Raw genomic sequence first — 23,842 nt, 5'->3', positions numbered from 1 at the left:
CATGTGCTAAGCAAGTGCTCTACCACTGTGCTATAAGTTACTAGAAAATTACTACAAATTACTACAAAATATTGTAAATTATCTGGTCACACTACTTGTGTGACTATCTCATGTGATTTCATGCTCTGCCTCTTCTCCTCTGATACCTTGTCTCCCTCGTTCCCTAGGAATACCATATCTTCATTTTTGTCATTGGTTATCTATCCCTGTGTTCCAAGTGTTTCATGTTCCAGAGTTACTCAGTATCTACTCCTTAGTCATCAAATTAATTAATCCCAGGTGATCATCATAAACGAATAGGAAATAAGCAAGAAATTGTACTAATTTCATAGAAATTTGCCTGTACATATGCTATGATTTCACAAATAATCTGAATCTATAAAGTGGGACAGTTTTCTAATGCCCCTTGCAAAATTTCTGCCCTTAATCAAAGTACAGTACAATTGTCCCAATTATGTAAACACTCCTGTCTGAGTTATTTTTGAGGCTGCTATTACATATACTTGTTCAGTTACATAATGGGGAGCGCTGGGAGAGCTGACTTGGCACCCTTTATTCTGAAAGTTTGCCAACAGAAGAAGAAGTAGAGGGAAAGACTTTACAAAGAGATCCACTGAAACAAGGCTACAAGTAATTAGTATACTCTTTGTTACACGTTTCCCAATTTTCTACATGGTTGATAATAACTTTATATCACTTTTACCATTTGGAAGAAAATGAATACAACAGAAGAGAATAATTTGCAAAAAACCTGATTCACTTAAAATAAAATTATTTTATCAAAAAGGAAATCTGAAAGCTAGATTTGATATCAGATAATAATCTGATGATCATGAAGGTTGTTTGTATTACAGATGCATCAATAAAGTTTCTTCAATGATTGAAGATTAAACTGTGTGATGGTACATATCTGTAATCCCAGCTATACAGGAGGCAGAGGTAGGAGGGTAGTGATTTGAGGCCAACCTAAGCAAAAACACAAGACCCTATCTGAAAAATAAAGTAAAACAGAGCTGGGGGGCTGGCTCAAGTGGTATAGTGCTTGCAAGCACAAGGCCCTGAGTTCAAATTCCAGTACTACAAAAAATAAAAATCAAAGTTGAATTAAATCATCACTGGCAATCTAGTCTTTCAGAAATCGCTTCTCTTTCACTACTCATCCTTCAGGCAATATAAAGGCCTGTGCTCCCTAGGATGTGGCCCAGGAAGGTGTCCCAGCCAAGCAGGAAAGCCTTGTAAAAGCACATTTCTCTAAGGGATGCTGCTTCTCTGTACCACCTACTCTGAGCACCAGAATTTTGATCATAATTATCAGGGCTATTCAGTCTCAAACTCTACATTAAAATAATGCCAAAAGTATTCTTTTAGTACAATATAGAAAAAGGACAATAGGATTTGTTAAGAACAACTGACCAAATAAATATTAAGACTACAACAAACCACCTGTATAGATTCTGTCATTAACATCACTGCATCATCTTTCTCCCACTAAGGAATTATAAAAAGCCTTACCTGAATAAAGATAGGGAAATTATTTATGATTTAATCCTATTAAACTTCTTTTCCTTTGTCATCCTAGTCCGGAATTACTTGCTGACTCTCTTTCTGTTCCAATGATGATTCATATTCCATAACAATAAATGGTCTTTCTTATATGGAAGCTTTGATGATCTCTTGCAGAAATTCCTCAGACTTGATATTATTGTTCAATGCTCATACTTTAAGCAAGAGCCTTTACTGACTTTCTATTGCTGTAGCTGTTCTAATTCATCTTTTACTTCATAAATCCATGCAATGCTGAAATTTAAAGTAGTCAAGTCTGTCCATATGTGAGTCTTCTCATGACTACCTTCCTCTGGGTAGTAGTGTATGATAAGAATAGCATGGGGAGAAAAGTTTTGCATTTTATTTGTTAAACAACAAAAAGAACAAATTTTCTGTTGAGTACGAGGTGAAAACTCCCCCTTGTCATGTGATACTTCCTGTATCACGCTACAAGAAAGCCACCACCTTGAGTTTTGCTGGTTTAACCACTTCACGTACGTAAGTTCATAACAGATCAGCTACCACCCAGCCTAGAATTCTGATGAGCAATATAGGTATGAGAAATGTGAGTTACAGCTGACGTCATCCAAGATTTAGGGCTCATTTAGTGAAGTAAGATGGCTGCTGCTAAGGAAAGTATGTGTGTAACTGTAAAATAAAAATATTAAAAAAAATATTGAGGGAGTAAATTGTAATGTAAAATGAAATTCTAGACCACCAGGTGTCAGCAACATGATTACAGGGAAACATATAAATATATGAGCACGTTTTTTTTTTCATTTTTCTTTTATTATTCATATGTGCATACAAGGCTTGGGTCATTTCTCCCCCCTGCCCCCACCCCCTCCCTTACCACCCACTCTGCCCCCTCCCTCTCCCCGCCCAATACCCAGCAGAAACTATTTTGCCCTTATTTCTAATTTTGTTGTAGAGAGAGTATAAGCAATAATAGGAAGGACCAAGGGTTTTTGCTGGTTGAGATAAGGATAGCTATACAGGGCATTGACTCACATTGATTTCCTGTGCTTGGGTGTTACCTTCTAGGTTAATTCTTTTTGATCTAACCTTTTCTCTAGTACCTGTTCCCCTTTTCCTATTGGCCTCAGTTGCTTTAAGGTACCTGCTTTAGTTTCTCTGCGTTAAGGGCAACAAATGCTAGCTAGTTTTTTAGGTGTCTTACCTATCCTCACCCCTTACTTTATGAGCACATTTTTTGTAGGAGAAATTGGCAGTTGTCTTAATTACTTTACCCAATAGAGCACTTTAAAGAATTCTATCTGTCCAGCTCTTATACAATGTCTCTGTTCAGATCCCAACATTATCTGAAGTATTCTAAATTACTTTATTTTTTAAAATAAATTCCTTACATTTTCTTACTTAATATAAACAGAATTTTTTTTAAAAAATTGAGACAGGGTCTCCCTAAGTAGCCCAGACTGGCCTCAAACTCATGATCCTTCTGCCTTAACCTCTTAAGTGCTGGGATTAGAGGTATGTAACACTACACTTAGCCTAAATAGTGTTCTTTAACTAAGGATAACAAACATAAAATAAAATGCATTCATTGCAGTAATCTCAATGTATGATTCAACATTCTACATGAATGTGTATATTTACACATGTATTATGTGTATGCATGTAGACACATAACTACATACATATAAGTTACATGCATATATACATGTGTATATGAGATAAATACATATCTCATTTGCATTTGCAACCATATGTAACCACAACCCAGACTTACATCCAGAAGATTTCTTGTTTCCCATAAGGTCCCCTTGTTCCTTTTCTCAATCCAATGCTACACGGCAATTAGAAGGTAGCTGGGTAGCCTGAGCTGGATGTAGCTCAGCAGCAGAGTATTTGCCTAGCACCTAGAAGGCTCTGGCCTCAACCTCCCAGCACAGTGAAGAAAAAGAAAATTTTAAAGTAGCTGAGTTTTGCAGGGAAAATACTTTGGAGATTACTCACATTAATTTTACTAGGAATTGCATTTGGCTGTGATTAGATGCCACAAAAGAATGGTTTTTAACAAATGAGTTGTTTACGTTTTCTCTCATGTAAGAAAAAGTCTAGGGCTGGTGTGAGACTCCACAAAATATGGTTTGATTCTGTCTGTTCAGCTACCCTTAGCCATGACCTCTCCCCATCACCCCACTTGACTCCACCCAGGTGTGGTGACCAACCACTCTTCAAGCAGGAAGAAGGACAAAGGTAAGGAGCAAAAGGCAGGGCCTGCTGAGTCAACCCTCTTTAAATGCTTTCTTGGAAGTCCTACCAAATGACATTGTCTACATCTCATTTGTTAAAACTGTCATGCAACATAATTTTGGGTGGGGAACCCAAGTTAAAATTGACTTTTATTTAGAAGAAAGGAAAGAGGATGTTGGTTAGTCAGAGACCAGTCATGGCTATATCAATGGTCGCAAACGGCTCCATGAGTGATTTTTCTTGTTTGTAATGAGTAAATCTTGCAATGAATTGATGTACCCTAAAACTGTCCCACAATAGGTAATTAGTTCGGAAATTAATACTCGTGATCTCTGCTAAAGACATTTGGAAAAGAAAATAGTGAAGTATTACTTTAATATAAATTTTCAAACAAGTATTACTTCACTATTTTTAAGGAGGAAAATATGGAGAAAATAAAAAATTGGTAGGATTTTCCCAAGACCATACAAAACTTAATATTGTGTACATTAATTCATTAGGGCCCACAAATGGAAACCTTGCCATTTCTAATTATAATTGTCCATAATAACTGGGATTTGATTTAAGCTAAGAATTGTGTTTTCTAAACTATCTGAATGGAATAAAAGTCTACAGATCCAGAGTCCTTTATCCAAAATTACGAAAACCAAAACTGAACACTTTTTTGCCACTGTTTAATGGAAAAAGCTTACCTGAACTGATAAGAGGCTTCTTGTTATATTTACCCCACTTAATGTAATTGGTCATATATATTTTACTAAAAACAAAAATAGATTATTTAGGGCTACATCACATTGGTTTTTAAATTAACAATTACTCTGAACTCCAAAACATATCTCCCTTGACTTCACAGTTCTGTGGAGTAAAGATCTTATATACTAATTAGTTGATGTGTTTGCAAATTCTGGTTACTATCAGAGGTTATTCAAGGGATTATATATCATCAATTTGACCTAACTGCTTTTTAAATTTTTCTAAGTCTTAGGTCCAAGTAATTTAACATGTTATTTCTGCCTATGTACACATAGGATTTTAATTTGCAAAAAAAAAAATACCAAGTTGAAAAAACAGCTGTTTTTAATCTAATTAATTATATTAAATTCTAGATTCAACAATGCTTTGCATCATTTGTAAGAGTAAAAAATGTTGAGCTGTGAGCCAGGTGCCAGTGGCTCATGCCTAAAATCCTAGCTACTTGGGAGCCTGAGATGGGGAGGATCTCAGTTTGAGTCCAACCAAGGCAAAAACTTCAAGAGACCTCATCTCAATGGGGAAAAAAAGCTGGGTGGGGTCTTGCAGTTGTTATCTCATCAACAGTGGAAAGTACAAATAGGAGGATCTATTTCAGGCCAGCCTGAGAAAAAAGCAAGACCTTATCTCTAAAATATCCTGAGCAAAAAGGACTAGAGATGTGGCTTAAAGCAGTAGACCACTTGCAAACCACTAGCAAGTACAAAGTCTTGAGTTCAAATCCAGTACCACCAATTATAATAATTTCATTATAACTGGTGGTACTGGATTTGATATAATAAATTTATATTATTTATAAATAATTGAGCTGCATTTAAGTATTTATAAAATTGAGCTGCATCCAGTAATATAAAGTGTAAGCTTTTTAAATCAAAAACATCAAAGTCATCCTGTCTAGGGGTTGGTATCAGTGGAAGGGGGGAGACTATATGAAAAGGGACTACAAGGGCAAACATGGTGGAAATGTTGAGTGCTCATGTATGAAAATGGCAAAATGAGACCTGTTGAAACTATTCTAAGAATGGGGCAGGGGCATAAAGGAGAATGATGGAGAGGATGAATTTAACTAAGCTATATCATAAGCACTTTTGCAAATGTCACAACGTACACTCATATAACAATAATATGATAATAAAAAAAAAACACCAAAGTCAATAGCATTTGGGTGTGTTCTTTTGTTTAACTTGTGACCAAAGATGTATAGACAGGTACAAAACTAAATCCTCTTTCACAAGCTAGACTCATTGTTAATATGAGTTTTGATACATATAAGGAGGAATACTATGATACCTAAGACAATCTAAGGTAATGGTGGTGTTGATAACTATTATAAGTTTCGTTCTGATAATAAAGACTTGATAAGTGATCATGAGAGAAATACCAGCTATATCGAATCGATACAATTTTTGTGTTGTGATACAACACAAATAAGCTGGGTAAAATGCCATGGTACGCACCTATAATCCCAGCACTCAGAAAGCTGAGTCAGGAGGCCAGCCTGGGCCATATAGTAAGAGTGTGTCGCAAAAATCAAACAAACAAACAAAAAAAATGAAGTCAACAGTGCTGTTTAAAAGCAGTATTTTTTTTTTTTTTTTGGTACTAGGGTTTGAATTCAGGGCCTTGTGCTTGCAAGGCAAGTGCTCTACCACTTGAACCACATACCCAGAAAGTAGTAGTAAATTGAGATAAATAATTGCCTGGATTCCTCCTTTTCAAAATTTTACTAGCTATATATGTAGTCTGCAATATTTATTTCTTGTTTATATTAATTTATGACCAGAGTCATTGTTGTGGCTATAACTATGTGGATGAAATGTGGATTTTAGAAATACCGAACTCTGTGATGTAGAAACTGTGTAAATTCAAAATTAGCACTGACTTTTTTTCTCCATTGCACCACAGTTTCCTTGAGATTACCATCATCAGAAACTCCAAAATCTCAAATTACAAGACCCTGGTCTAGGTATGGAGCTCCTTGCTGTGGCTTGCAATCTTCCTCCCAATATCAGTCCTACCTGCATTTCTGACCTTATCGGGAACCATTTTCCCAATACACTGGCTACATTGGCCTTGTTTCCCTCCCTGGGATATGCAAACCTCCATTCTGCCTCAGGGCCTTAGGTTGTGTTGAGACTTCTCAGTCTGCTATTTCTCAGGTATTTTTCAAATTTGTCTCCTTCTCATCCTTCAAGTCTAGCATAAATGTCACTTGCTTAGAAACAACGTCCTTATCACCTTATTTATGTCTTTTCGCCCTGCTATTCTCTAGCACTGCACTCTGTTTTCTTTGATAGTGCTTACCATAATTTTCAATTACATATTTGCTTGTTATTTTTCTGTCTTCCTCTAGATTATAAACTACATGAAAAAAGAGACAAACTATCTGCTTGCTAGTTTATATATGTAGCACCAAGCGCTGTATATGGCATGTACTAAGTTCTCAAGAACTATTTGAATAAACAATTCCAGAATTATTTTTCCTATGTCTTTTTGTGATAATTTTTCTAAAACATTTCACTCTACATTTTACTTTCACCAAAAAAAAAGAAAAACCTAATCATGTGTATCATAAATATGGTGTCAAAAATGCAAAGAAAATTATCCCATAGTAAAAGTATGTAACTAGAAATATGCATATTGGGCAAAGTACACAGGATATTCTAATCTGTATATAATAAAAGTGTTTATATACATATATGAATGCTCATACCTAGATTTTTTTTCTTATTGTGGCCGTTCCTTATATGTAGCTGTATCTGTCATGAAGATTATCTACTTCAGTTGCAGCTAATGTAATACATGGAGCGCAGAGAAGGGGTCTAGACCAAATTCTATCTACATTGGCTTGGGTTCCATGTCTTTGGGTAACCTAGCTAGAGGTCTCTCTAAACACATTCTGATTTGCCATAGACAGGCCTTATCTATTCTAGTTGTCCTATAATTAGTAATATGCCCCTTTACACTCTCAAAGTGTCCTATTGTAGACAATAAATTATACAGCTATAATTTTTTAAGAATGTTACCTATTAAATGCCCTGCAGGAATACCAGACCAACTGTGTGTGTGTATGTGTGTGTGCGTGTGTGTGTGTGTGTGTTCGTGTGTGTAAGAGGTCTTCAAGAATGTGAGCAATTTTCTACCCCTTTCTTCATCCAATTTCTTTAATCCCTCTTTTATCCTTGGCTCCTTAGAAATTTAGCTGGCAAAGAATTTTATACCCAATGTGCTCAATTAACACAATCATAGTGTTGCATTCATCCACACTAACTTTTTGTTGTTTTTTTTTTAGGGGTACTGGGGTTTGAACCCAGGGAGGGCCTCCTGCAAGCAAGGCAAGCACTTCACTACTTGAGCCACACCTCAGCCTTTTCTTTTTTTTTTTTTTAAGTTTTAGACTGTCTTTATTTAAAAGCAAGGTTGAAACCACCCAATATTTGAGTCAGCCCACAACTAGAGAAAAAGCATCAAATTTCCCAGCCCAATTAATTTGAAAGCCTGCCAAGATAGGTGAAAGACCTTATAAATATGTAAAGAAGGAAGTTCAAATTACAGTCAAGTAAATCTCTGGTGATTGATGTTATTTTCAAACAATTAAAAAGACAAAACTAATTTTAAAAAGCAACACATTTCTAAGAACCCCCTTACCAAATGTTTGCCCCAAGTTCAGACTCAACAATGTACTTTTAGTACTGCATTTATTTTGGATTTTTACCACTTCCTGGAGGCCGGGGAGGAGACTCAGTGGGAGGATCCAAAAAAACTCAGTACCACAGCCATTTTGTTTGTAAGGCAGAGTGGTAGAATTCTGTCACCCAGTAAAGGCTTTTGAAACACAATTTTTAGGGGAGTGGAGAAGGGGCGGGAACTATGCCTGTTGTTTTTTTTAACGTAATCACTAAAATCATTATCTTGTTTTTTTTACTTTTTGTACAAATAGTCGTTATTATGGCTAACACAGCGTATTATTTTTCAAAGAATGAAAGCTAAAGCAGGCATGAATTTTGCAGGATGACTGGCTTCTTTGATGTCAAATTAAACATATTTTGATGTGGATAGTTTCTGAATTAGCCATATTTGTACCCAGATTCTATCCCGACCTTTTTTTTTGAAATGAGAAGATAATTTGCTTAAAGAAAAAACCTTCCATTCCGCCAAAATCCACACAATACAGACAGGAGTTGTTCCTTAAGATGTTCCAAGGGCCTTTTCCTGCGCTAACAGGCAGTGATGGGTGCCATTGTTTTGCAGTGTCACTTCGTGGCGAGCCTGGACTTTTGTCATCTGGGTGGCTGTGCTTTTAAAAGCCCGGTGTAAAATGGCACACACACTGCATTTTTTCCGAGCCGCGGGGGGCGGGGGGCGGGGGGCGGGGGATAGTGCAGACTGTAGGGACACTGGCCGCGCAGCCAATCAGCGCGCGCCTGCTGCCATCGCAAAGTTGTTAACCCCGGAGTCTGCTGGCTGCCGCTGCCTCCCCTGCTTTGAATCTTCTGAGGATATTTCTCCGATTTCCCCCAAACGCCCACGGATCCTGGGAGAAGCCACCCCATGCAGCCACCGACCATGGAAGAAAGTATTACTTTTTATTTACCAAATATTTTAAAGATGTTTGAAGATCCATATGCTGCCCGGAGGCTGTTTTTTCTAGACACACAAGTATCCAGCCTATATTGTTACAATTTTTTTTCAAGACCTGGCTGCTTCTTTGCCTACGCTAATGGTAAGTTTGTAATTTTAAATATTTATGCCATTAAATCTTTGAAGGGGCCACCGGAGGAAAAGGATTCTCATTGTGTTTCTTCTAACAAGACCAATCTTTATATTTTTCTTTAGCTTTGATCTCTCTGCACGTTCCATCTAATCTTATCTGGTTAATTTTTACCAAAAGAAAAAGAAATAGGTTTTTTGTTATCTCTCATTGTTAAAGCTAAATATGTTAATATAAATTATACTTTAATTGCTGTGAAGTGTAGGGGAACTCAGATATTTCAAGATGGACTTGTTTTGTGTCAGCAATGCCTCTTTATAAAAATTATGTATTGCCTAATTTGTCCAAGACTACATTATCACCAGGCAAACTATGGGTGTAGTTGTGTTTTGGTTTTTTTTTAATAGGCCTTTTGTGGTCTTCTTGATGGATTCTTTGAGTACAAACTACAGAAAGCTGCCCTTGGTATAATGAAGGTGGAGATTGACATAACCCGGTTTATATTAAGTTATGGCTGTTACTAAATAGTGGTTCTTTTATTTGCTGACCAGATCTAAACTTGTGGTCTATGGTATTATTTCTCTGAAGTTCTTCGTTAGTTAATCTTTGTAGATCTATCTTATTTTTCTACAAAAAGGTACATTTGGGAGACATTTTGTAATTTTTGGCATTTTTCTAATTTTTTTTTTCTTTTTGCACACGGTGGGAGATCTTTTTTGTTTTGCATTGATCTGTGTTGGTGGCGCTGTAGTGCTCCTCAACAATTTATGTCAGTTTCACTAAAAGAAAAAGGGAAGAAAAAAAAGAGGTGGGGCAAGATTTTATCTATTTCCTTATTCCTTTAATTTTCTGAAAAAAGATTCAATTTGGTCGGTAGAAATATTAGGTTGCATTATTTAAATGATTTCTGTGAACTGTGAACTATGGTGAGAGCAGACATGTCGTCACATCCAGTCCAGGGATCGTCAGGGACACAAGCATGCAGTTTGCAGTTGTGTTTTATCTGATCTTATTTATTATCTCAATGTCAGATTCTTCAGTAATATGCTGTTGGTTTACCCTTTCTCCTCTCCTCACTAGCGTTTTGTATTTTCCTCATATTACAGAATCGTATGTGTTGGTGCCACCTTTTCAATGTACCAAAACGTTTCAGTTTTAGTTCCCTCAACATTGTAAAAGTTGAATTTAATTTTGAACTGAGGGATTTCTTAAATAACTGATCTGAGTCTCTCCCGAAGGATTTTCCAGTACTTTACCATGTAGTAATACCTACATTTTGTTTATTTATTTTATATTGAAATGTTACCTCAATTGAATTTATGTGTATCCTTATTTTTTAAAAAGTAAATATTTTGGGATAAGATATTCTTTAAGAATATGTGCACAGCTTCTTTTAACCTTAAAAATATTGATGTCCATATATCTAAATGCAGGATTATATGTTTTTCCATCTTTGTTCTTATTGAGAGTTATCTGATTAGAGGATATGGGATTTAGGCCCAAAGCCTCCCAAGAACAAAAATGTGGTACGGTATGACACAGATCTTACTAGTCTCTGCAAACATTTTAGTTGTTTGTGATATGTCCTTAGTTCAAAAAGAAAGTGGGGGAAATCAGTAATTATGCCTTGAAACATATTTTTCCAAATAAAATAAAAACAACTGAAATAGTATCATAGACCACCTTCTCCATATGATTAAATAGGTGATTTCTTGAGCGTGAAAATTTTAGGAGTTATTCAGTATCTTTATTCACTTTGAGATATGTAGATATTCTTTTCCCTGTTTAATCATTTGACAGTTTGAAGTAAAAGAATGTGTGAAAATGACAAGAAGTACTCTTTATTTTCCTATTATCTTTTCCCTTGAACTTCAAAAATAACCATCCATTATTTTGTTTACACTATGCTGTAAAGATTTGAAAATGTTCACTGTAACATTATATCTTTGTAAAATTTAAATGCACTTCAAGATTGGTTTTTGACATTATAGATCATTTATAGAATGAAATACTGCAGGTGTAAATTACATTATCTAACCTGGTTATACTGGAGAGTTTAGTTCTCTGAAGTTGGTCTACTGAATAAAATACACTTTCCAACATGCATAAATTGCTAAAATATCCTATTACTTAGAATGGTGGTATTTTTCATTTTATTTAATCTTTGAAACTAAAAATATTTGTATAATATAGCCCCCTTTTATAAACAAACTGACACTATGAAGTCCATATGTAGCTATGCAATGCTCTTTGTTCTCCTACACCATTGACTATTACATCATTGATTATGAAGTAACCATTATTGTTGAATCTTCACTTTTTAAAATCACCCAAAGATACTGATATTAAAGAGAGTCTTCTGTCTGTGGCTCTTACATCACTGTATAAGTAAGACGGTTTAAAACCGAGGCAGAGACAATTCACTTTTTATGTTATTCTCCATTTTAAAATCCACCTTGTTCTTCATGTTAGCTCTTCACTCTTTGCACATTAATTCTGTTTTAATTGCTAATGTCTTATAGACATTTACTTCATAAGTTTGTTGTGATTTTGATTAGAAATGTAACAATGTGTGTTTTTAATCATTAAAAAAATCTTTATTAAATTTAATAGCTAGAGAAGTAACTCAAATTTTCATACTACATGGACAATAAAAGATTATTTTTTTTAACAATCCTGAATCAGTTCAGTCAACAATTACACATTCATCTCTATCTTGCACACTATTTTATCAGATAGTAGCAAGTAGAAAAATTATCTAGATTAAAACATCATATCTTTTTTTTATCCTGTCCATCCCTGTGATAGAGGGAGGGGTTAATAAGTAGTGAAATGGACAAAAAAAAAAAAAACAGGTTGCAGAAAGAAGAAAGAAATGATGCAAAAAACATGGAGAATCTTCAAATTAAATTCTAAACAATAAACCTCAGAAAAATGGACTTCAAATAATGGAGCTTAGTCAATAATATAAATAAACTGAAAATTATATTAAGACTTAATGTCATAAACCAATACAAATTCCTAATTGATAATTTTGTATTCATTAGTCCTGCCAGAGGAAATTTCAGGCTAGCCAAACCCAGTAGTTAATAGATAATGGTAAAATGAGGTAACAAAGGGAAGAAACATTTAGAGACATTAAGATGACCTAAGATGAAATGCTGAGAATATTAGGACCAGGATCAATCTTACCTTAGCTTGGAACAAACTTTTTCAGAAGAAGGAAATATATTTATCCTTGGAAACCGTGCTCAATACATATCTGAATTGTGTGTATTTCTAATTTTATCTACTTCTTGCACATATTTCCCACTGCTATTTCCTGGACATATTGCTGTTTTCCATAAGACTATGTAGATACACTACTGTCCCCAGCATGGTTTTACAAAAGAAGAGAAGAGGAAAATAAGCAAAATGGGAGTTAGTATTGTGTCTTTGTTTTTGTTATTTCCAAAATGATTCTTGAATGGAGAATCTAAAGGGAAAGTAAAACAAATACAATAATTTCATTCTGAAAAAGATAAGAACATACTTCACTATTGATTTGTTTGCCATTTGTTTTATTTGGGGGATTTTGTTCTAGATTCATGCCCACCTGCCATGTAGTATGATAAGATGCTGGGACACAATATTAAGAAGAAAAAGATGGGGACCCCTGGTATCCTGCAGTTCCTAACTTACAGTCCAATATAGTTCAAAGTTCTAAAGCTATATGAAATCTAAGGTTTTAGATGTGTGGGGTTTGACTGAGGGAGTCATTCTGGTAGTAGGAGTTTGGGCTTGCCTCTGTGACGTCCATTTGATGAAACCTTTTCTAAAATTTATTTTGTAGTTGTTGAAGATCAAACTCAGAACTTTGTGACCCTCACCCAAACTTTTTTTTAGAAAAAATGGCAGAGAAGCCTTATTTTGTACATTTTCCTCACATGGCTATGAAATAAAAACAAATATTTTATGAAGTTCATCTATTAGACACTTAGCTAAGGGTTAACTAGTTAGGTGTATCAGTTATAGAGCAGGAAAGTCAAATTAATGTCACTCCTATCTAGGATTGGAGAAGAAAGAACTATTTATGAAGCTCTGATATATGTGGTTTGAGCTTTGATATATGTGGTTTGAGATGACCTCAGGAACAAAGTCCCCCAATTATTTTGTTAGTCAAACCAACTAATTCCTACTAGCCAGATGTGTTGTATCATTTAGTTTGCCTTCAGACTAATCTAGAACTCTACTAATAGTGACATAAAAATATGGACATTTATTATTTCATCTGAACTAGTAATTAGGAGGAAAACCAGCTAACAATATTAGGAAGTTTCTAGGTAGATTCTGCTCTTTTATATTATGTAAGTGGTGTCTTTTCCTCACATTCACAAGACGGCTGCTGCAGATCCAAGTATCATATCCTGGTACCACAAATTTCAAAATTGGAAGCATTTCTCTTATTCATCTTTTTATAAAGGAAGAAACCCTTTCCTTGAAGCTTAGAGCTCATTGGTCAGGTTCATAAGGACACGCTCAATACCTAAACCAGTCACTGACAAGGAGATAGAAATGATCATGGTTGGCTTGACTAGGAAGAGTACTTAGAAGGGTGAACACCCACTGTGTACCTAGTGTTCAGTGTGGTTAGTTCTTAGTTGCTCTGTGTAAATACTCGAGCGATAAAACATTAACATCTATTTTCATAGTGATCTCACTAGTAACAGGTGAATTAATTTAAAAAAATAACAACAATTACAGTTTACTCTGTTCCAATCTCTATCCTATATACTATCTCTCCTAGCTCCCTAAATCCTCACACAAAGTTAGGGGATAGGACAGTTATACCTATTTTACAGACAAGGAAACAAAGAGAGATTGACACACCAGAAACATGGTCCACATTGTATAGGAAGTGAAAAAGCTAGAGTTTGACCTGGGAAGTCTGAAATCAGAGCTTGGATACCTGCCTCTTCTTCTCTATGTCACATTAGATATTTATAAATTTTTATTCTGTAAATTGGCATTCTTTTTTACATTAATACTTTTATTTTTGGAAACACTGGGATTTGAACTCAGGGCCTCACACTTGAAAGGCAGGCACTCTTACCGCTTGAGCCACTCCACCAGCTCACACGTATGTTAAATGCACTGTATGATGTTACTGTTGGATTCTCTAGTGAAATTACTCATTATTTTATAACTAGCATTCTTTTCACAGAATAAGTAATGGTCATCCTAATCTACATCTGAATTTTTTATGTTGAATTTGCATAAGGTATACTTGTATCACATCTCATTTCTTCAGGAACATCTGATGGCATTCTTTCAGAAGTTAATTTTTACAAATTGCGAACTAATGAAACCAACTTTTAAAATATTAAAGATTACCAATTCAATGAAGATTACAAATTCAATGAAGCCTTATTGAAGTAGGCTTACTTATTGAAGTAGTCATGATTCATAATGTTAGGTGCAAACAATATTTCTGGCTTCTGTTTCACAGTTTGCAAGTCCAATTTTATGTACTTAAGTATCTATCAACTTCAGGATATATGGGAGCTCTTCCCTCTGGGATTTTTTTTGGGGGATTCACAATACTCTAGATCAGGAAATCTCAAATTTTAGTGTGGGTTAGAGTCATCAGGAGGCTTATTAAACACAGATTGCCAGGTCCTACCCATAGAGTTTTTGGTTCCAAAGGTGTCTTTGTATCTCTAAGAAGTTCCCAAATGGCTTTCAAGCTGCTGCTCCTCTGGTACACAACCTTTGAGAACACTTCCCTAGACAGTCAGGTGATATCTGCCATGATAAATATTATGGGTATCACTTAATAAGTAGCAAACATAACAAATAAATACACACTGCAATATTAAATAGTTTGGGCAGGGAGCCTCATTGAAAGGGTGAGAGTTGAGCAAAAACTTGGAGGATTCTTCTTAAATTTCCACATGAATATCACAGTTAAGATCTATTTTCCAACAATTCATACATGTTTGTGTTTTCAACTTTAAAAAAAAGTCAAGGGGAGTATTCTGAACCATCTTTGGTCTGGCATGCCTCCAGGTTCTACAATCTTTTTCTTGCTCTAGTAAATTTTGTTAAATTGAAAAAAATTTTAAAAATTAAATTTCAAAAACAATCCATAATTTACAAGCTATTTTTAAAAATAAGTAAACATATAATTTAGGTTTGCTCAATAGTAAGTTCCATCTGAAAAGGACTTCTATCTGTACCATTTCAATGGTTTTCTTAAGATTTTTATCCCACCAACCATGAATGCCCCACATTCATGAATAGGACACCATTTCTGAGACTGAGAAAAGGAGGCTGTCATGCCAGTGACCTATATTTAGCTCTGAAACCCAGTCCACTGCCACAATCCACTGGAAACTCTCCATCCACCAAGCGAGAGGTCACAACCCTCAGTTGAAAAAACACTCTAATTTGCCAAAAAGTTAAGAGGATCTTTTCCAAGAGTTTAATTACTTCACTGCTCATTATCAAGCTGTGAGACTTAAGAAATTTTTAGTTATGAAGGCTTTGCTCATTTTCCAAGAAACAAATTGCCAATATGAATGATGAAAAAAACGAAATGCAGAAAATTCAGTGTCCTTACTTTCCTCGCAATCTGTCAGAAGCTTCAAGCTATCCTTCCATACCACTGGAGTTTTTGTCAGAAACTGATGAAGGACCCTCAAAAAGGCACAGGTAATGAGCTTGTTCTAGTGTGGTCTAAAATCAAAAAGAATTATTCAGTACCTTTTTATTAATAACTCAGATAATTTTAAATGGCCTAAAACTACAAAACTGTGTTGTCCAACACAGCAGTCACTTGCCACACTTGTACTTAAAGTTGAATTAACTTAAAATTCAAAGTTCAGTTTCTCAGTCACACTACCCACATTTCAAGTGGTCTGTAGCTACACCTGGTTAGTGGCTTCCATATTGGACAGCATGGATCTATGGAATATTTCATGATGCCAGAAAGTTCTATTGGACTGTCCTGGTCTAGAATGTTCCTGATAGATTCACACTCTTGTCCCAGTAGTTCTCAGTTTAGCTTGTATGTAAGCTTGTATGTATCTTTTTTTTTTTTTTTTGTGATCCTGGAGCTCAAATCCAGGGTTTCATGTGTGCTGGGCAAGAGCTCCACCTCTGAACTTCATCCCTAGCCCTCTGCCTGCATGTAGAATCATTCAGAAACTTAAAAATAAAATGCCTTTTTCCCAGTTTGATTGGTCTTAATAGAATCTAGGCATAAGTGTTTTCCAAAAGCTGTCCATGAGATTCTAATCTGCAGCTAACCTTGAGAATTGCCAAACTGTGGAAGCAGATTAATGGCTATTGAAGCATTAAGTAAAAAAATTGGGGAAAGGGGTTGGGTAGACTAGTGCTGCTACTTCTCATCTCCATCATTCAAGAGCTGCAGTGCATCTCCTAGAAGTGAGGAGGTCCAAAACTAAATAAAGGATAACCAATCAAACTAGTTCCGTGGAGTGAAGTAGTAAGTTGTTTGCCTAAGTAACACAAACTTTAGCTGGAAGCAAAACAATTCTAAAAATTTCTTTTGTTATAAGGTATTTAATTCCCTTGAGAGTGAATCTTGTATATTGAACAACTATTTTGAAGTTAATTTGAATTTTAAAGAGTGTTAAATTTAAATATTCAAAAGTAATTCCTTATTTTTTAAAATGTAGCTTTCAGATTTAATCATATTTATATCTTGCAAATTTTAGAAATCATGGCCCTTTAGATAATATAGCACACTTAAAACACCTCTCAATTTTTGTGGTACTAGGATTTGAATGCAGGGCTTACTCACTTTAGCCACACCCCCAGTCCTTTTGCTTTTAGTTTGTTTTTTGAGATGGGGGTCTTGCTAACATTGCCTGGACTGGCCCTGACCCACCATCCTCCTACCGCCTCCTCTCAAGCAGATGGGACCACACCCAACTTTATATTCTGAATTTATAAATTGACTATGTACAATTGCCTTCTTTGGCACTTAGGAAACATTTTCAAGAAGTTAAGAAAATCCTTCATACCCAAGAAATTTAATTTCTAAGTATGATGACTCTTTAGTTATCGTTACTGTTTCAGTATTACAAATAAACTTAATAGGAATAGGCTGACCTCTTACTCCATTGGGTCACACGTCCCTAAACAGTACAATTAACTTACGTGAAAAAGTACTTACTGTACTTTCTATTGTACATTCTATTTTTTTAGCATTTCAAGTATTTTATTTATTATCACATTATTGTTGGATTAGGGGTACATTGTGACAATATATCATAGTTAAATTTATGCCCTCTATCACTATCCTTTTTCCTCCCCTCCAATCATTACTGCATTCACCCTCCTCCCCTTGCAACTTACTCCCAGACAGGACCTGTTTTAGCTTCCTGTTCTCTGTTTTTGAGAAAAGGCATTTTGTTTGTTTAAGGTAGCTGTACAGGGAGTTTTCATGTATTGGAAACCTATGTCACAATGTATTATAGCTCAAATTGGTTCATCTTCTCTATTTTTCTCCTTTCAACTTTAGTAATCCTATGGTGATTTCAACAGGCTTAAAAATTCTATATTCATTATTGTATAGAAAGTACCTCAGCCATATTCACCTTCTTAACTTCCTTCTTATAAGTCTTCCTCGAGTTATAATACGCTTGTCTGTTGAGAGAGTAGTTATGGCCTCCCAAAGAATTTTAGGTGTTGCCTACCCCAATGCCTTCCCAGCCTGTTGAGGTTTCTGAATGAACAGAGGTTTCAAATGGAAACACACTGTATCCTTGTCTGAGATGTTGCTGGGATGAGCTGAGTCTGATTTATTTTCACTGGACTTTTGTTATTTAAAAGGTATTCTCAAAGCCTACTTAAGTTAGCTATTGAATCTACCTTTACCTATTTTCAAGTCAGATTAAAATTTATGATCCTCATACAAGTGACTATATCAACTGGCAGATTTGGATTTTGCACTTTTTAATCTTTTAGAATATAGAATTGTCTCTTCTTTTGGTGATATAGGGATTTGAACTCAGGGCATTGCACTTGCCCTACAAGCACTGTACTATGCCCCCAGTACTTTTTGCTTTAATTTTTCAGATAGGGTCTTGCAAACCCTATCAAACGTGGTCCTCCTGTCTCCACCTCCTGAGTGACTGGGATTACATGCCTGCACCACCGTGGCTTACCCCTATAACTCTCTTTTATTTCTAAACCTTTGAAGTTGGCAAAAGGCCACATTCCTTCACATCATGTCTTGTATGACCATCAGCCTTTGCAGATATTACACACACTCTGGATCTCTCACATGACTTTGACTGTGTGGTCACATTTTCAGAATGCTAGGAGAGTAAGTCAGCTGTGGCTGGTGTGTTTTGAGTTCCCAACTGCACCCTTTACTATTTGTGTAACATTGGGCCAATTAATTGTCCAGACCCTTAATTTCCTGAAACAAGGTAGTATTACTTACTTAAGTGCTATTGTGAGAATACAATTAGTTAATGCATCTACAGTGCCTACAGTAGTACTTGACTTGCCATAAGTACTGTATGCTCTAAATTTGTTTTTTCTTAGACACACCTGATTATTTCAAAAATAGACCTTACACAGTGTGGTGGTATGTTAGTCAGTTTTCCACCACAATGACAAATACCTAAGATAATTGACTTATAAAGAGAAGGGGTTTATTTTGTCTCACAGTTTTAGAGGCTGTAGTTCATGATCTGGAAGACCTGTTGCTTTAAGACTCTGACAGTATGCTGCATTATGACCAGGAAACAAAAAAGAATGAGGAGAGGATTAGGGGTCCCAGAATCCCCTTCAAATGACTTAAAGACCTCCACCACCAAAAGACTCTATCATCTCCTGATAGCACCACCCTGGGGACTAAATCTTTAACACATGGACTTTTGGGAAACACTTAAGATCCAAACTATAGCAGATGGGAATTAGAAAGATCACCTTAGGTCAGTGGCTCAGTGGCAGAGCACTTGCCTAGCATGTGTGAGGCCCAGGGTTCCGCCACAGCCCCACCCATCCCACCTCCCAAAAATCACACCATTCAGGTGTATGGATTTTGCAGTATTAAAGAGGCTCCCAACTCTATTAAAAGTCAATGAGTCAGACAGCCTTTCCAAGAGTTAACCTGTCTTTGTTTCTCTCATTAAATAAATCTTTATAGAACTTCTACCACATTAAAAAAAAATGTGCTGAGCTTTAAAGGATTAAAAAGAGAAGAGAAAAAGAGAACCCTCTGGGAGTAGGCACTGACTGCATAGAGAAGGCAGCTTTTTACTGGATCCTTGAAGAATGGGTAGATTCTCCACCTACAGAAACTGAAAGAACACATCATGGGTTAGAAAGAAAGAAAAGAAAAAGGCAGCATGAGCAAGGAGAGAAAAAACACAGGGCATTTGGAAATACAGTTAGAACTCCAAGGTATCAACTGTGATGTCCTAGCAGCACAGGGAGAGGGTGGAATGAGAAACCAAGCCAGGGAATCTGGAAATAAGTCACTGTCTGCAGAAAACCAGTTCGAATGCAAGTCAGGAAATGGTGTAGAGAGAGACAGGTGGGAGCCACATCTTTCTCATATGGACCTGTTAAAACTTTTGGCCTTATAGAGAAAAATTCCAGTGGTCTGGATTTCCAGCCAGGCTAGTTTTAATGGGAAGAATAAAGAGAGATAGAATGTTTTAAAATATGGGTCAATTTTGTAGACACTGGGCAGCAGGGGGCAGCATAAAAGCACTGAAGAGTTGAAAGAATGAATACAGGAGATTTGTTTCTGTAACATTTCTTGACAATTATTAGTTTATATTTGTTAGATGGATTACACTGATAACTTAGTATTCTTTTCCCAAAAACAAGTAGAAATTAACAGAGAAAAGAAGGAAAATAACAGCTGCACTCTGCTAGGCTGGCTAATGCAGAATGGCTGTGCTGTTTATTTGAAAGGAGAGAAATAGACAGTTGGCTGTGTTATTATTTCCTTTCAAATAAACAGGAACTCATAGTTTGATACAAATGTGTAAATTTCAGTTGGAAAACACACCCTTATATGATTATAAGACTTTGCATTTTAAAAGTACACTCATTCAGCTACAATGTGTTAAAGGAAGTAGTGAATGAGCATGGAAATTCTTAAAATAAAATTGTAGTTACATAATGGCTGAAATTTTAATATACATTTATTTTACATACTAAATATATGGAATTTTAAATTTGAGTGTTTGTGGTTATAAAATTTTGTGGACTTTAAATAAAATCTTTAATATCTAAATTCAAACTACACTAAATTTAATCAGATTTTTCTGGTGAAATTTGAATAATACTAACCTTTTTTAATGTTTTGAATCCTTAGTGATGTTAAAAGTAAAAATGGAAGCTTCCACACATCTTTTTTCTAAGCTCTGGAATTTACTATTGCAAACGCTGCATTAAACACATTTGAAGTCTCTTTCTCCTCTCTTGTCTTTTTTTTCCCTCTCTCTCTTTGACTTTCTTTGTGTGTCTTTCTGTCTCTCTGTGCCTCTCTCTGTCTCTCTGTGCCTCTGTGTGTGTGTGTGTCTGTCTCTGTCTGTCCCCACTCCTCTTTGTCTTTCTCTGTCTCTCTCTGCCTCTCTCTGCCTCTCTCTGTCTCTCTCTGCCTTTCTCTCTCTCTGTCTCTCTCTCTCTCTCTCTCTCTCTGGTATTAGATTCTACTTCATACACTGTTGCACACTTGGGAAAAACTTCTCTTTTTCTTTCTTGAGCCTCTCAGTATCCATCCTTTATCTTAGAAGCTGTGGTTACTGTGTGGATTGTACATTGTGTGCTACTTTTTGTTCCTATGTTTTAACTTACTATATAGACTCCTTTCCATGTGTATTGATACACCTCATCCTTGTCACTTTAAATGGCCAAATAAGTTGATGATTATTCCCAGATAACTGAATATTGATTTCCAATTTTATTAAGAAAACCTGAAATGATGAATAAACTTTTGACCTGAGCTAGTTGGCATGAAAATTAGTTTCCTATTGATATTTCATGAAAATAAATTACTTTGTAAACTTATGAAATATTACCTATATATTTTATTTCAATAAATAAATTTGTCATTCTGGGAATATGAAGATATGAAATTGTGCTTTTCAAACCAGAGTATAAAACAAAGTGTGTCCAATTTGTGTTTTTAGGAACTAACTTCATTTTCTTTTGTATCTCCTACGATTCACAATACAATTCTTGCATGGAGGTGGGGCTCAAACAAAACAAGCTTAGAAAAACTTATTAAAGTATTGTTAAACATAGTCGAGTTTTTTATGTAGATTTAAATGGACTCCATATGGCCATCATAATTCAAATTGTTAAATGGGCTATTATTGTTGTTTGGTTTCTAAACAATACTATTGTGCTAATTATTTTCTAAATGTATTACATGGAAATTCCCTGCACTTTTCCAGGGAGTGTATCAATCAGCCCTTCTAGATGATTTTTTTTTTAATCATTTTGGCCTTAGCCATTATTTTGAAGTTTGCATTTCTCCATATTAATTCTAAATCCTTATTTTCCAATTTTAATTACATATTTACAAGCCGTATGAATTCTTCAAATCATGTTTGACCACAGAGCTACTTACTAGTTATGCCTTTGTTGTGGGTTGGAGTATTTATTGTGTAATAGGCCTCAGTTTGATCCCCAGCACCTTACAAACAAAAACAAACAAAAAAAATTTTTGTTTAAGGGTCAGAGTTACTGACTAGTAATTAATATACCATAATCTCCTTGACTCAGTGGTTGAAATTATTCTTCCTGTATCTTCCAGAACTTTATTTTCTCTTAAGACTCCTCATAAGTACTACATAGTCAGGAAATCTAACTACATAAATCTATAGTCAGGAAATATTAAAGACGTAGTTTCCTTAGAAATCAATCTCAAAATAAATGATCTTTTCTTAGCTTTTAACATTTAAAACTTTTTATGTATATGATTTTTTTCATCTAACTATAGGAAAGTAGAGATAATCACAAAATTGAAAGTTAAAAGAGTTGGGAAGACTCATCAATAATTAGTTCATCTTTAAAGTGTGTGTGGTGGTGTACACTTGTAATCCCAGCTACTTGGGAGGCAGAGGAGGATCTCGGTCTGAGTACAGCTCAGACAAAGTAAGCTGGAGACCCTATCTGAAGCAAACTAAATGCAAAAAGAATGGGGATGTGGCTCAAATAGTTAAGGCCCTGAGTTCAATCCCCAGTACTGAGGGGAAAAAATCATATTGCTGGTTGGTGGCAGAGCCAGGATAGGAGCCTATGTCTTTTAAAATAAAATGCTATGAATAACTATTTCACATAGATAAGTTAGCCCAGTATTGTTGATGACTCAATTATTAAAACCTTTTTTTCTTTTTAAAAATTGTCTTTAAAACCAACATGAAGAGGCAGTACTATTATAAAATTAGACTCTGTTTCTAATAAAAATTGTTTTGGTTTTTATCTCCACTGAGAATTAAGAGAGAATTTTAAGAAAGACCACTGTACAGAGTCTAGTTCAAAATCAATGCTGAAGTCAAGTAGACTGTGAACTTTTAAATCATTTGAAGAAGCACAGATACTGGAACAACTCAGGACAACAAAGGCAGGCTGGTGGAGTGGCTCAAGTGGTAGGGCACCTGCCTAGCAAGCCTGAGGCCCTGAGTTTAAACCCCAGTACCACAAGGGGGAAACTAAACATGGGAAAGACCTATAACCATATCCTCCAAAGTGTGACATAAATATATGTGTGGCTATGTGTATGTGCATTAGTGTTTTTGTAAATGGAAGGAGAGAAGATAAGGTTTAAAAAATTATTCAAGAAGGGACACTTTTGCTGGGGCTGTAGCTCAGTGGTAGAGCAGTTGCCTAGCATGTGCAAGACCCTGGGTTCTAGGTTCTACACCTACCATGAGCGAGAGGAAGAGAGAGAGAGAGAAAGAGGGAGAGAGAGAGAAAGAGAACAATTCTTTATTCAGAATATTTTTTCTTTGTGTTTAAGGTCTGAGTTTTGAGAATTTTTGTTCAAGGGAAAGAAGGACTGAACAACTACTGTAAACCCAGTTTGGCATTTATGTTAAAATGAAGGTAATAAGGACCTGGTTTAGCCTACTCAGAGGCAACTGACTTTTCACCCTACACTTGGAACTATTCCTTCATCTTTCTTTGAGAAAAATGCTCACTTTTTTGTGAAGTATTAATGACAGGCATGGAAGATATCCTAAAAGATTTTATAGAGATTAAATGGGATAACACGTATGAAGCACCCAGCCCAAAATAAGATCTCAGTAAATGTAGCTATGTGGGTTGTTTATTCCTTATTCCAAATAAGCTTGGAGGTATGCATTATCTCCATTTTTCAGAAGAGGAAGCTGAAGTTCACAGAAGTTAAGAATTTTTTTCAAATTCACAGTGCTAGAAAAGAGTTGAGATTCATGCTCAAATATTTGCTCTTGGAGTCAGAACTTTCAACCATTATACTGCAGTATGTCTCTTAGCAATTTGTTGTTTTAAGGCTCCTGCATGTCATCTGCTAGCAACCTTCATTGCTACTTTAAAAATGAGAGAAATTGCTGGGCATGGTGACACAACTTTATTTCCAGCACTTGGGAGGCAAAG

At 35.6% G+C, this 23,842-nt stretch overlaps 1 protein-coding gene and 1 non-coding gene across 2 annotated transcripts in view; both read left to right on the top strand.

Moving 5' to 3' along the window:
* Window positions 1–5,668: 5,668 nt before the first annotated feature.
* Window positions 5,669–5,795, top strand: LOC141417763 (small nucleolar RNA SNORA40). Its single transcript, XR_012442395.1, has one exon. It is a non-coding gene; the product is annotated as a small nucleolar RNA SNORA40 (small nucleolar RNA).
* A 3,155-nt stretch (window positions 5,796–8,950) lies between these two features.
* The window catches only part of Epc1 (enhancer of polycomb homolog 1), an 86,878-nt gene continuing 71,986 nt past the window's right edge, over window positions 8,951–23,842 (top strand). Inside the window, exon 1 of the mRNA XM_020157314.2 lies at window positions 8,951–9,235. Within this exon, the coding sequence (XP_020012903.1) occupies window positions 9,233–9,235 (3 nt within the window). The 5' untranslated portion in view covers window positions 8,951–9,232. The remainder of the gene's footprint in view (window positions 9,236–23,842) is intronic.

Source organism: Castor canadensis, chromosome 15 (genome assembly GCF_047511655.1).
Source record: "Castor canadensis chromosome 15, mCasCan1.hap1v2, whole genome shotgun sequence".
Classification (NCBI taxonomy): Eukaryota; Metazoa; Chordata; class Mammalia; order Rodentia; family Castoridae; genus Castor; species Castor canadensis.
This window is presented reverse-complemented; position numbering and strand designations above follow the sequence as displayed.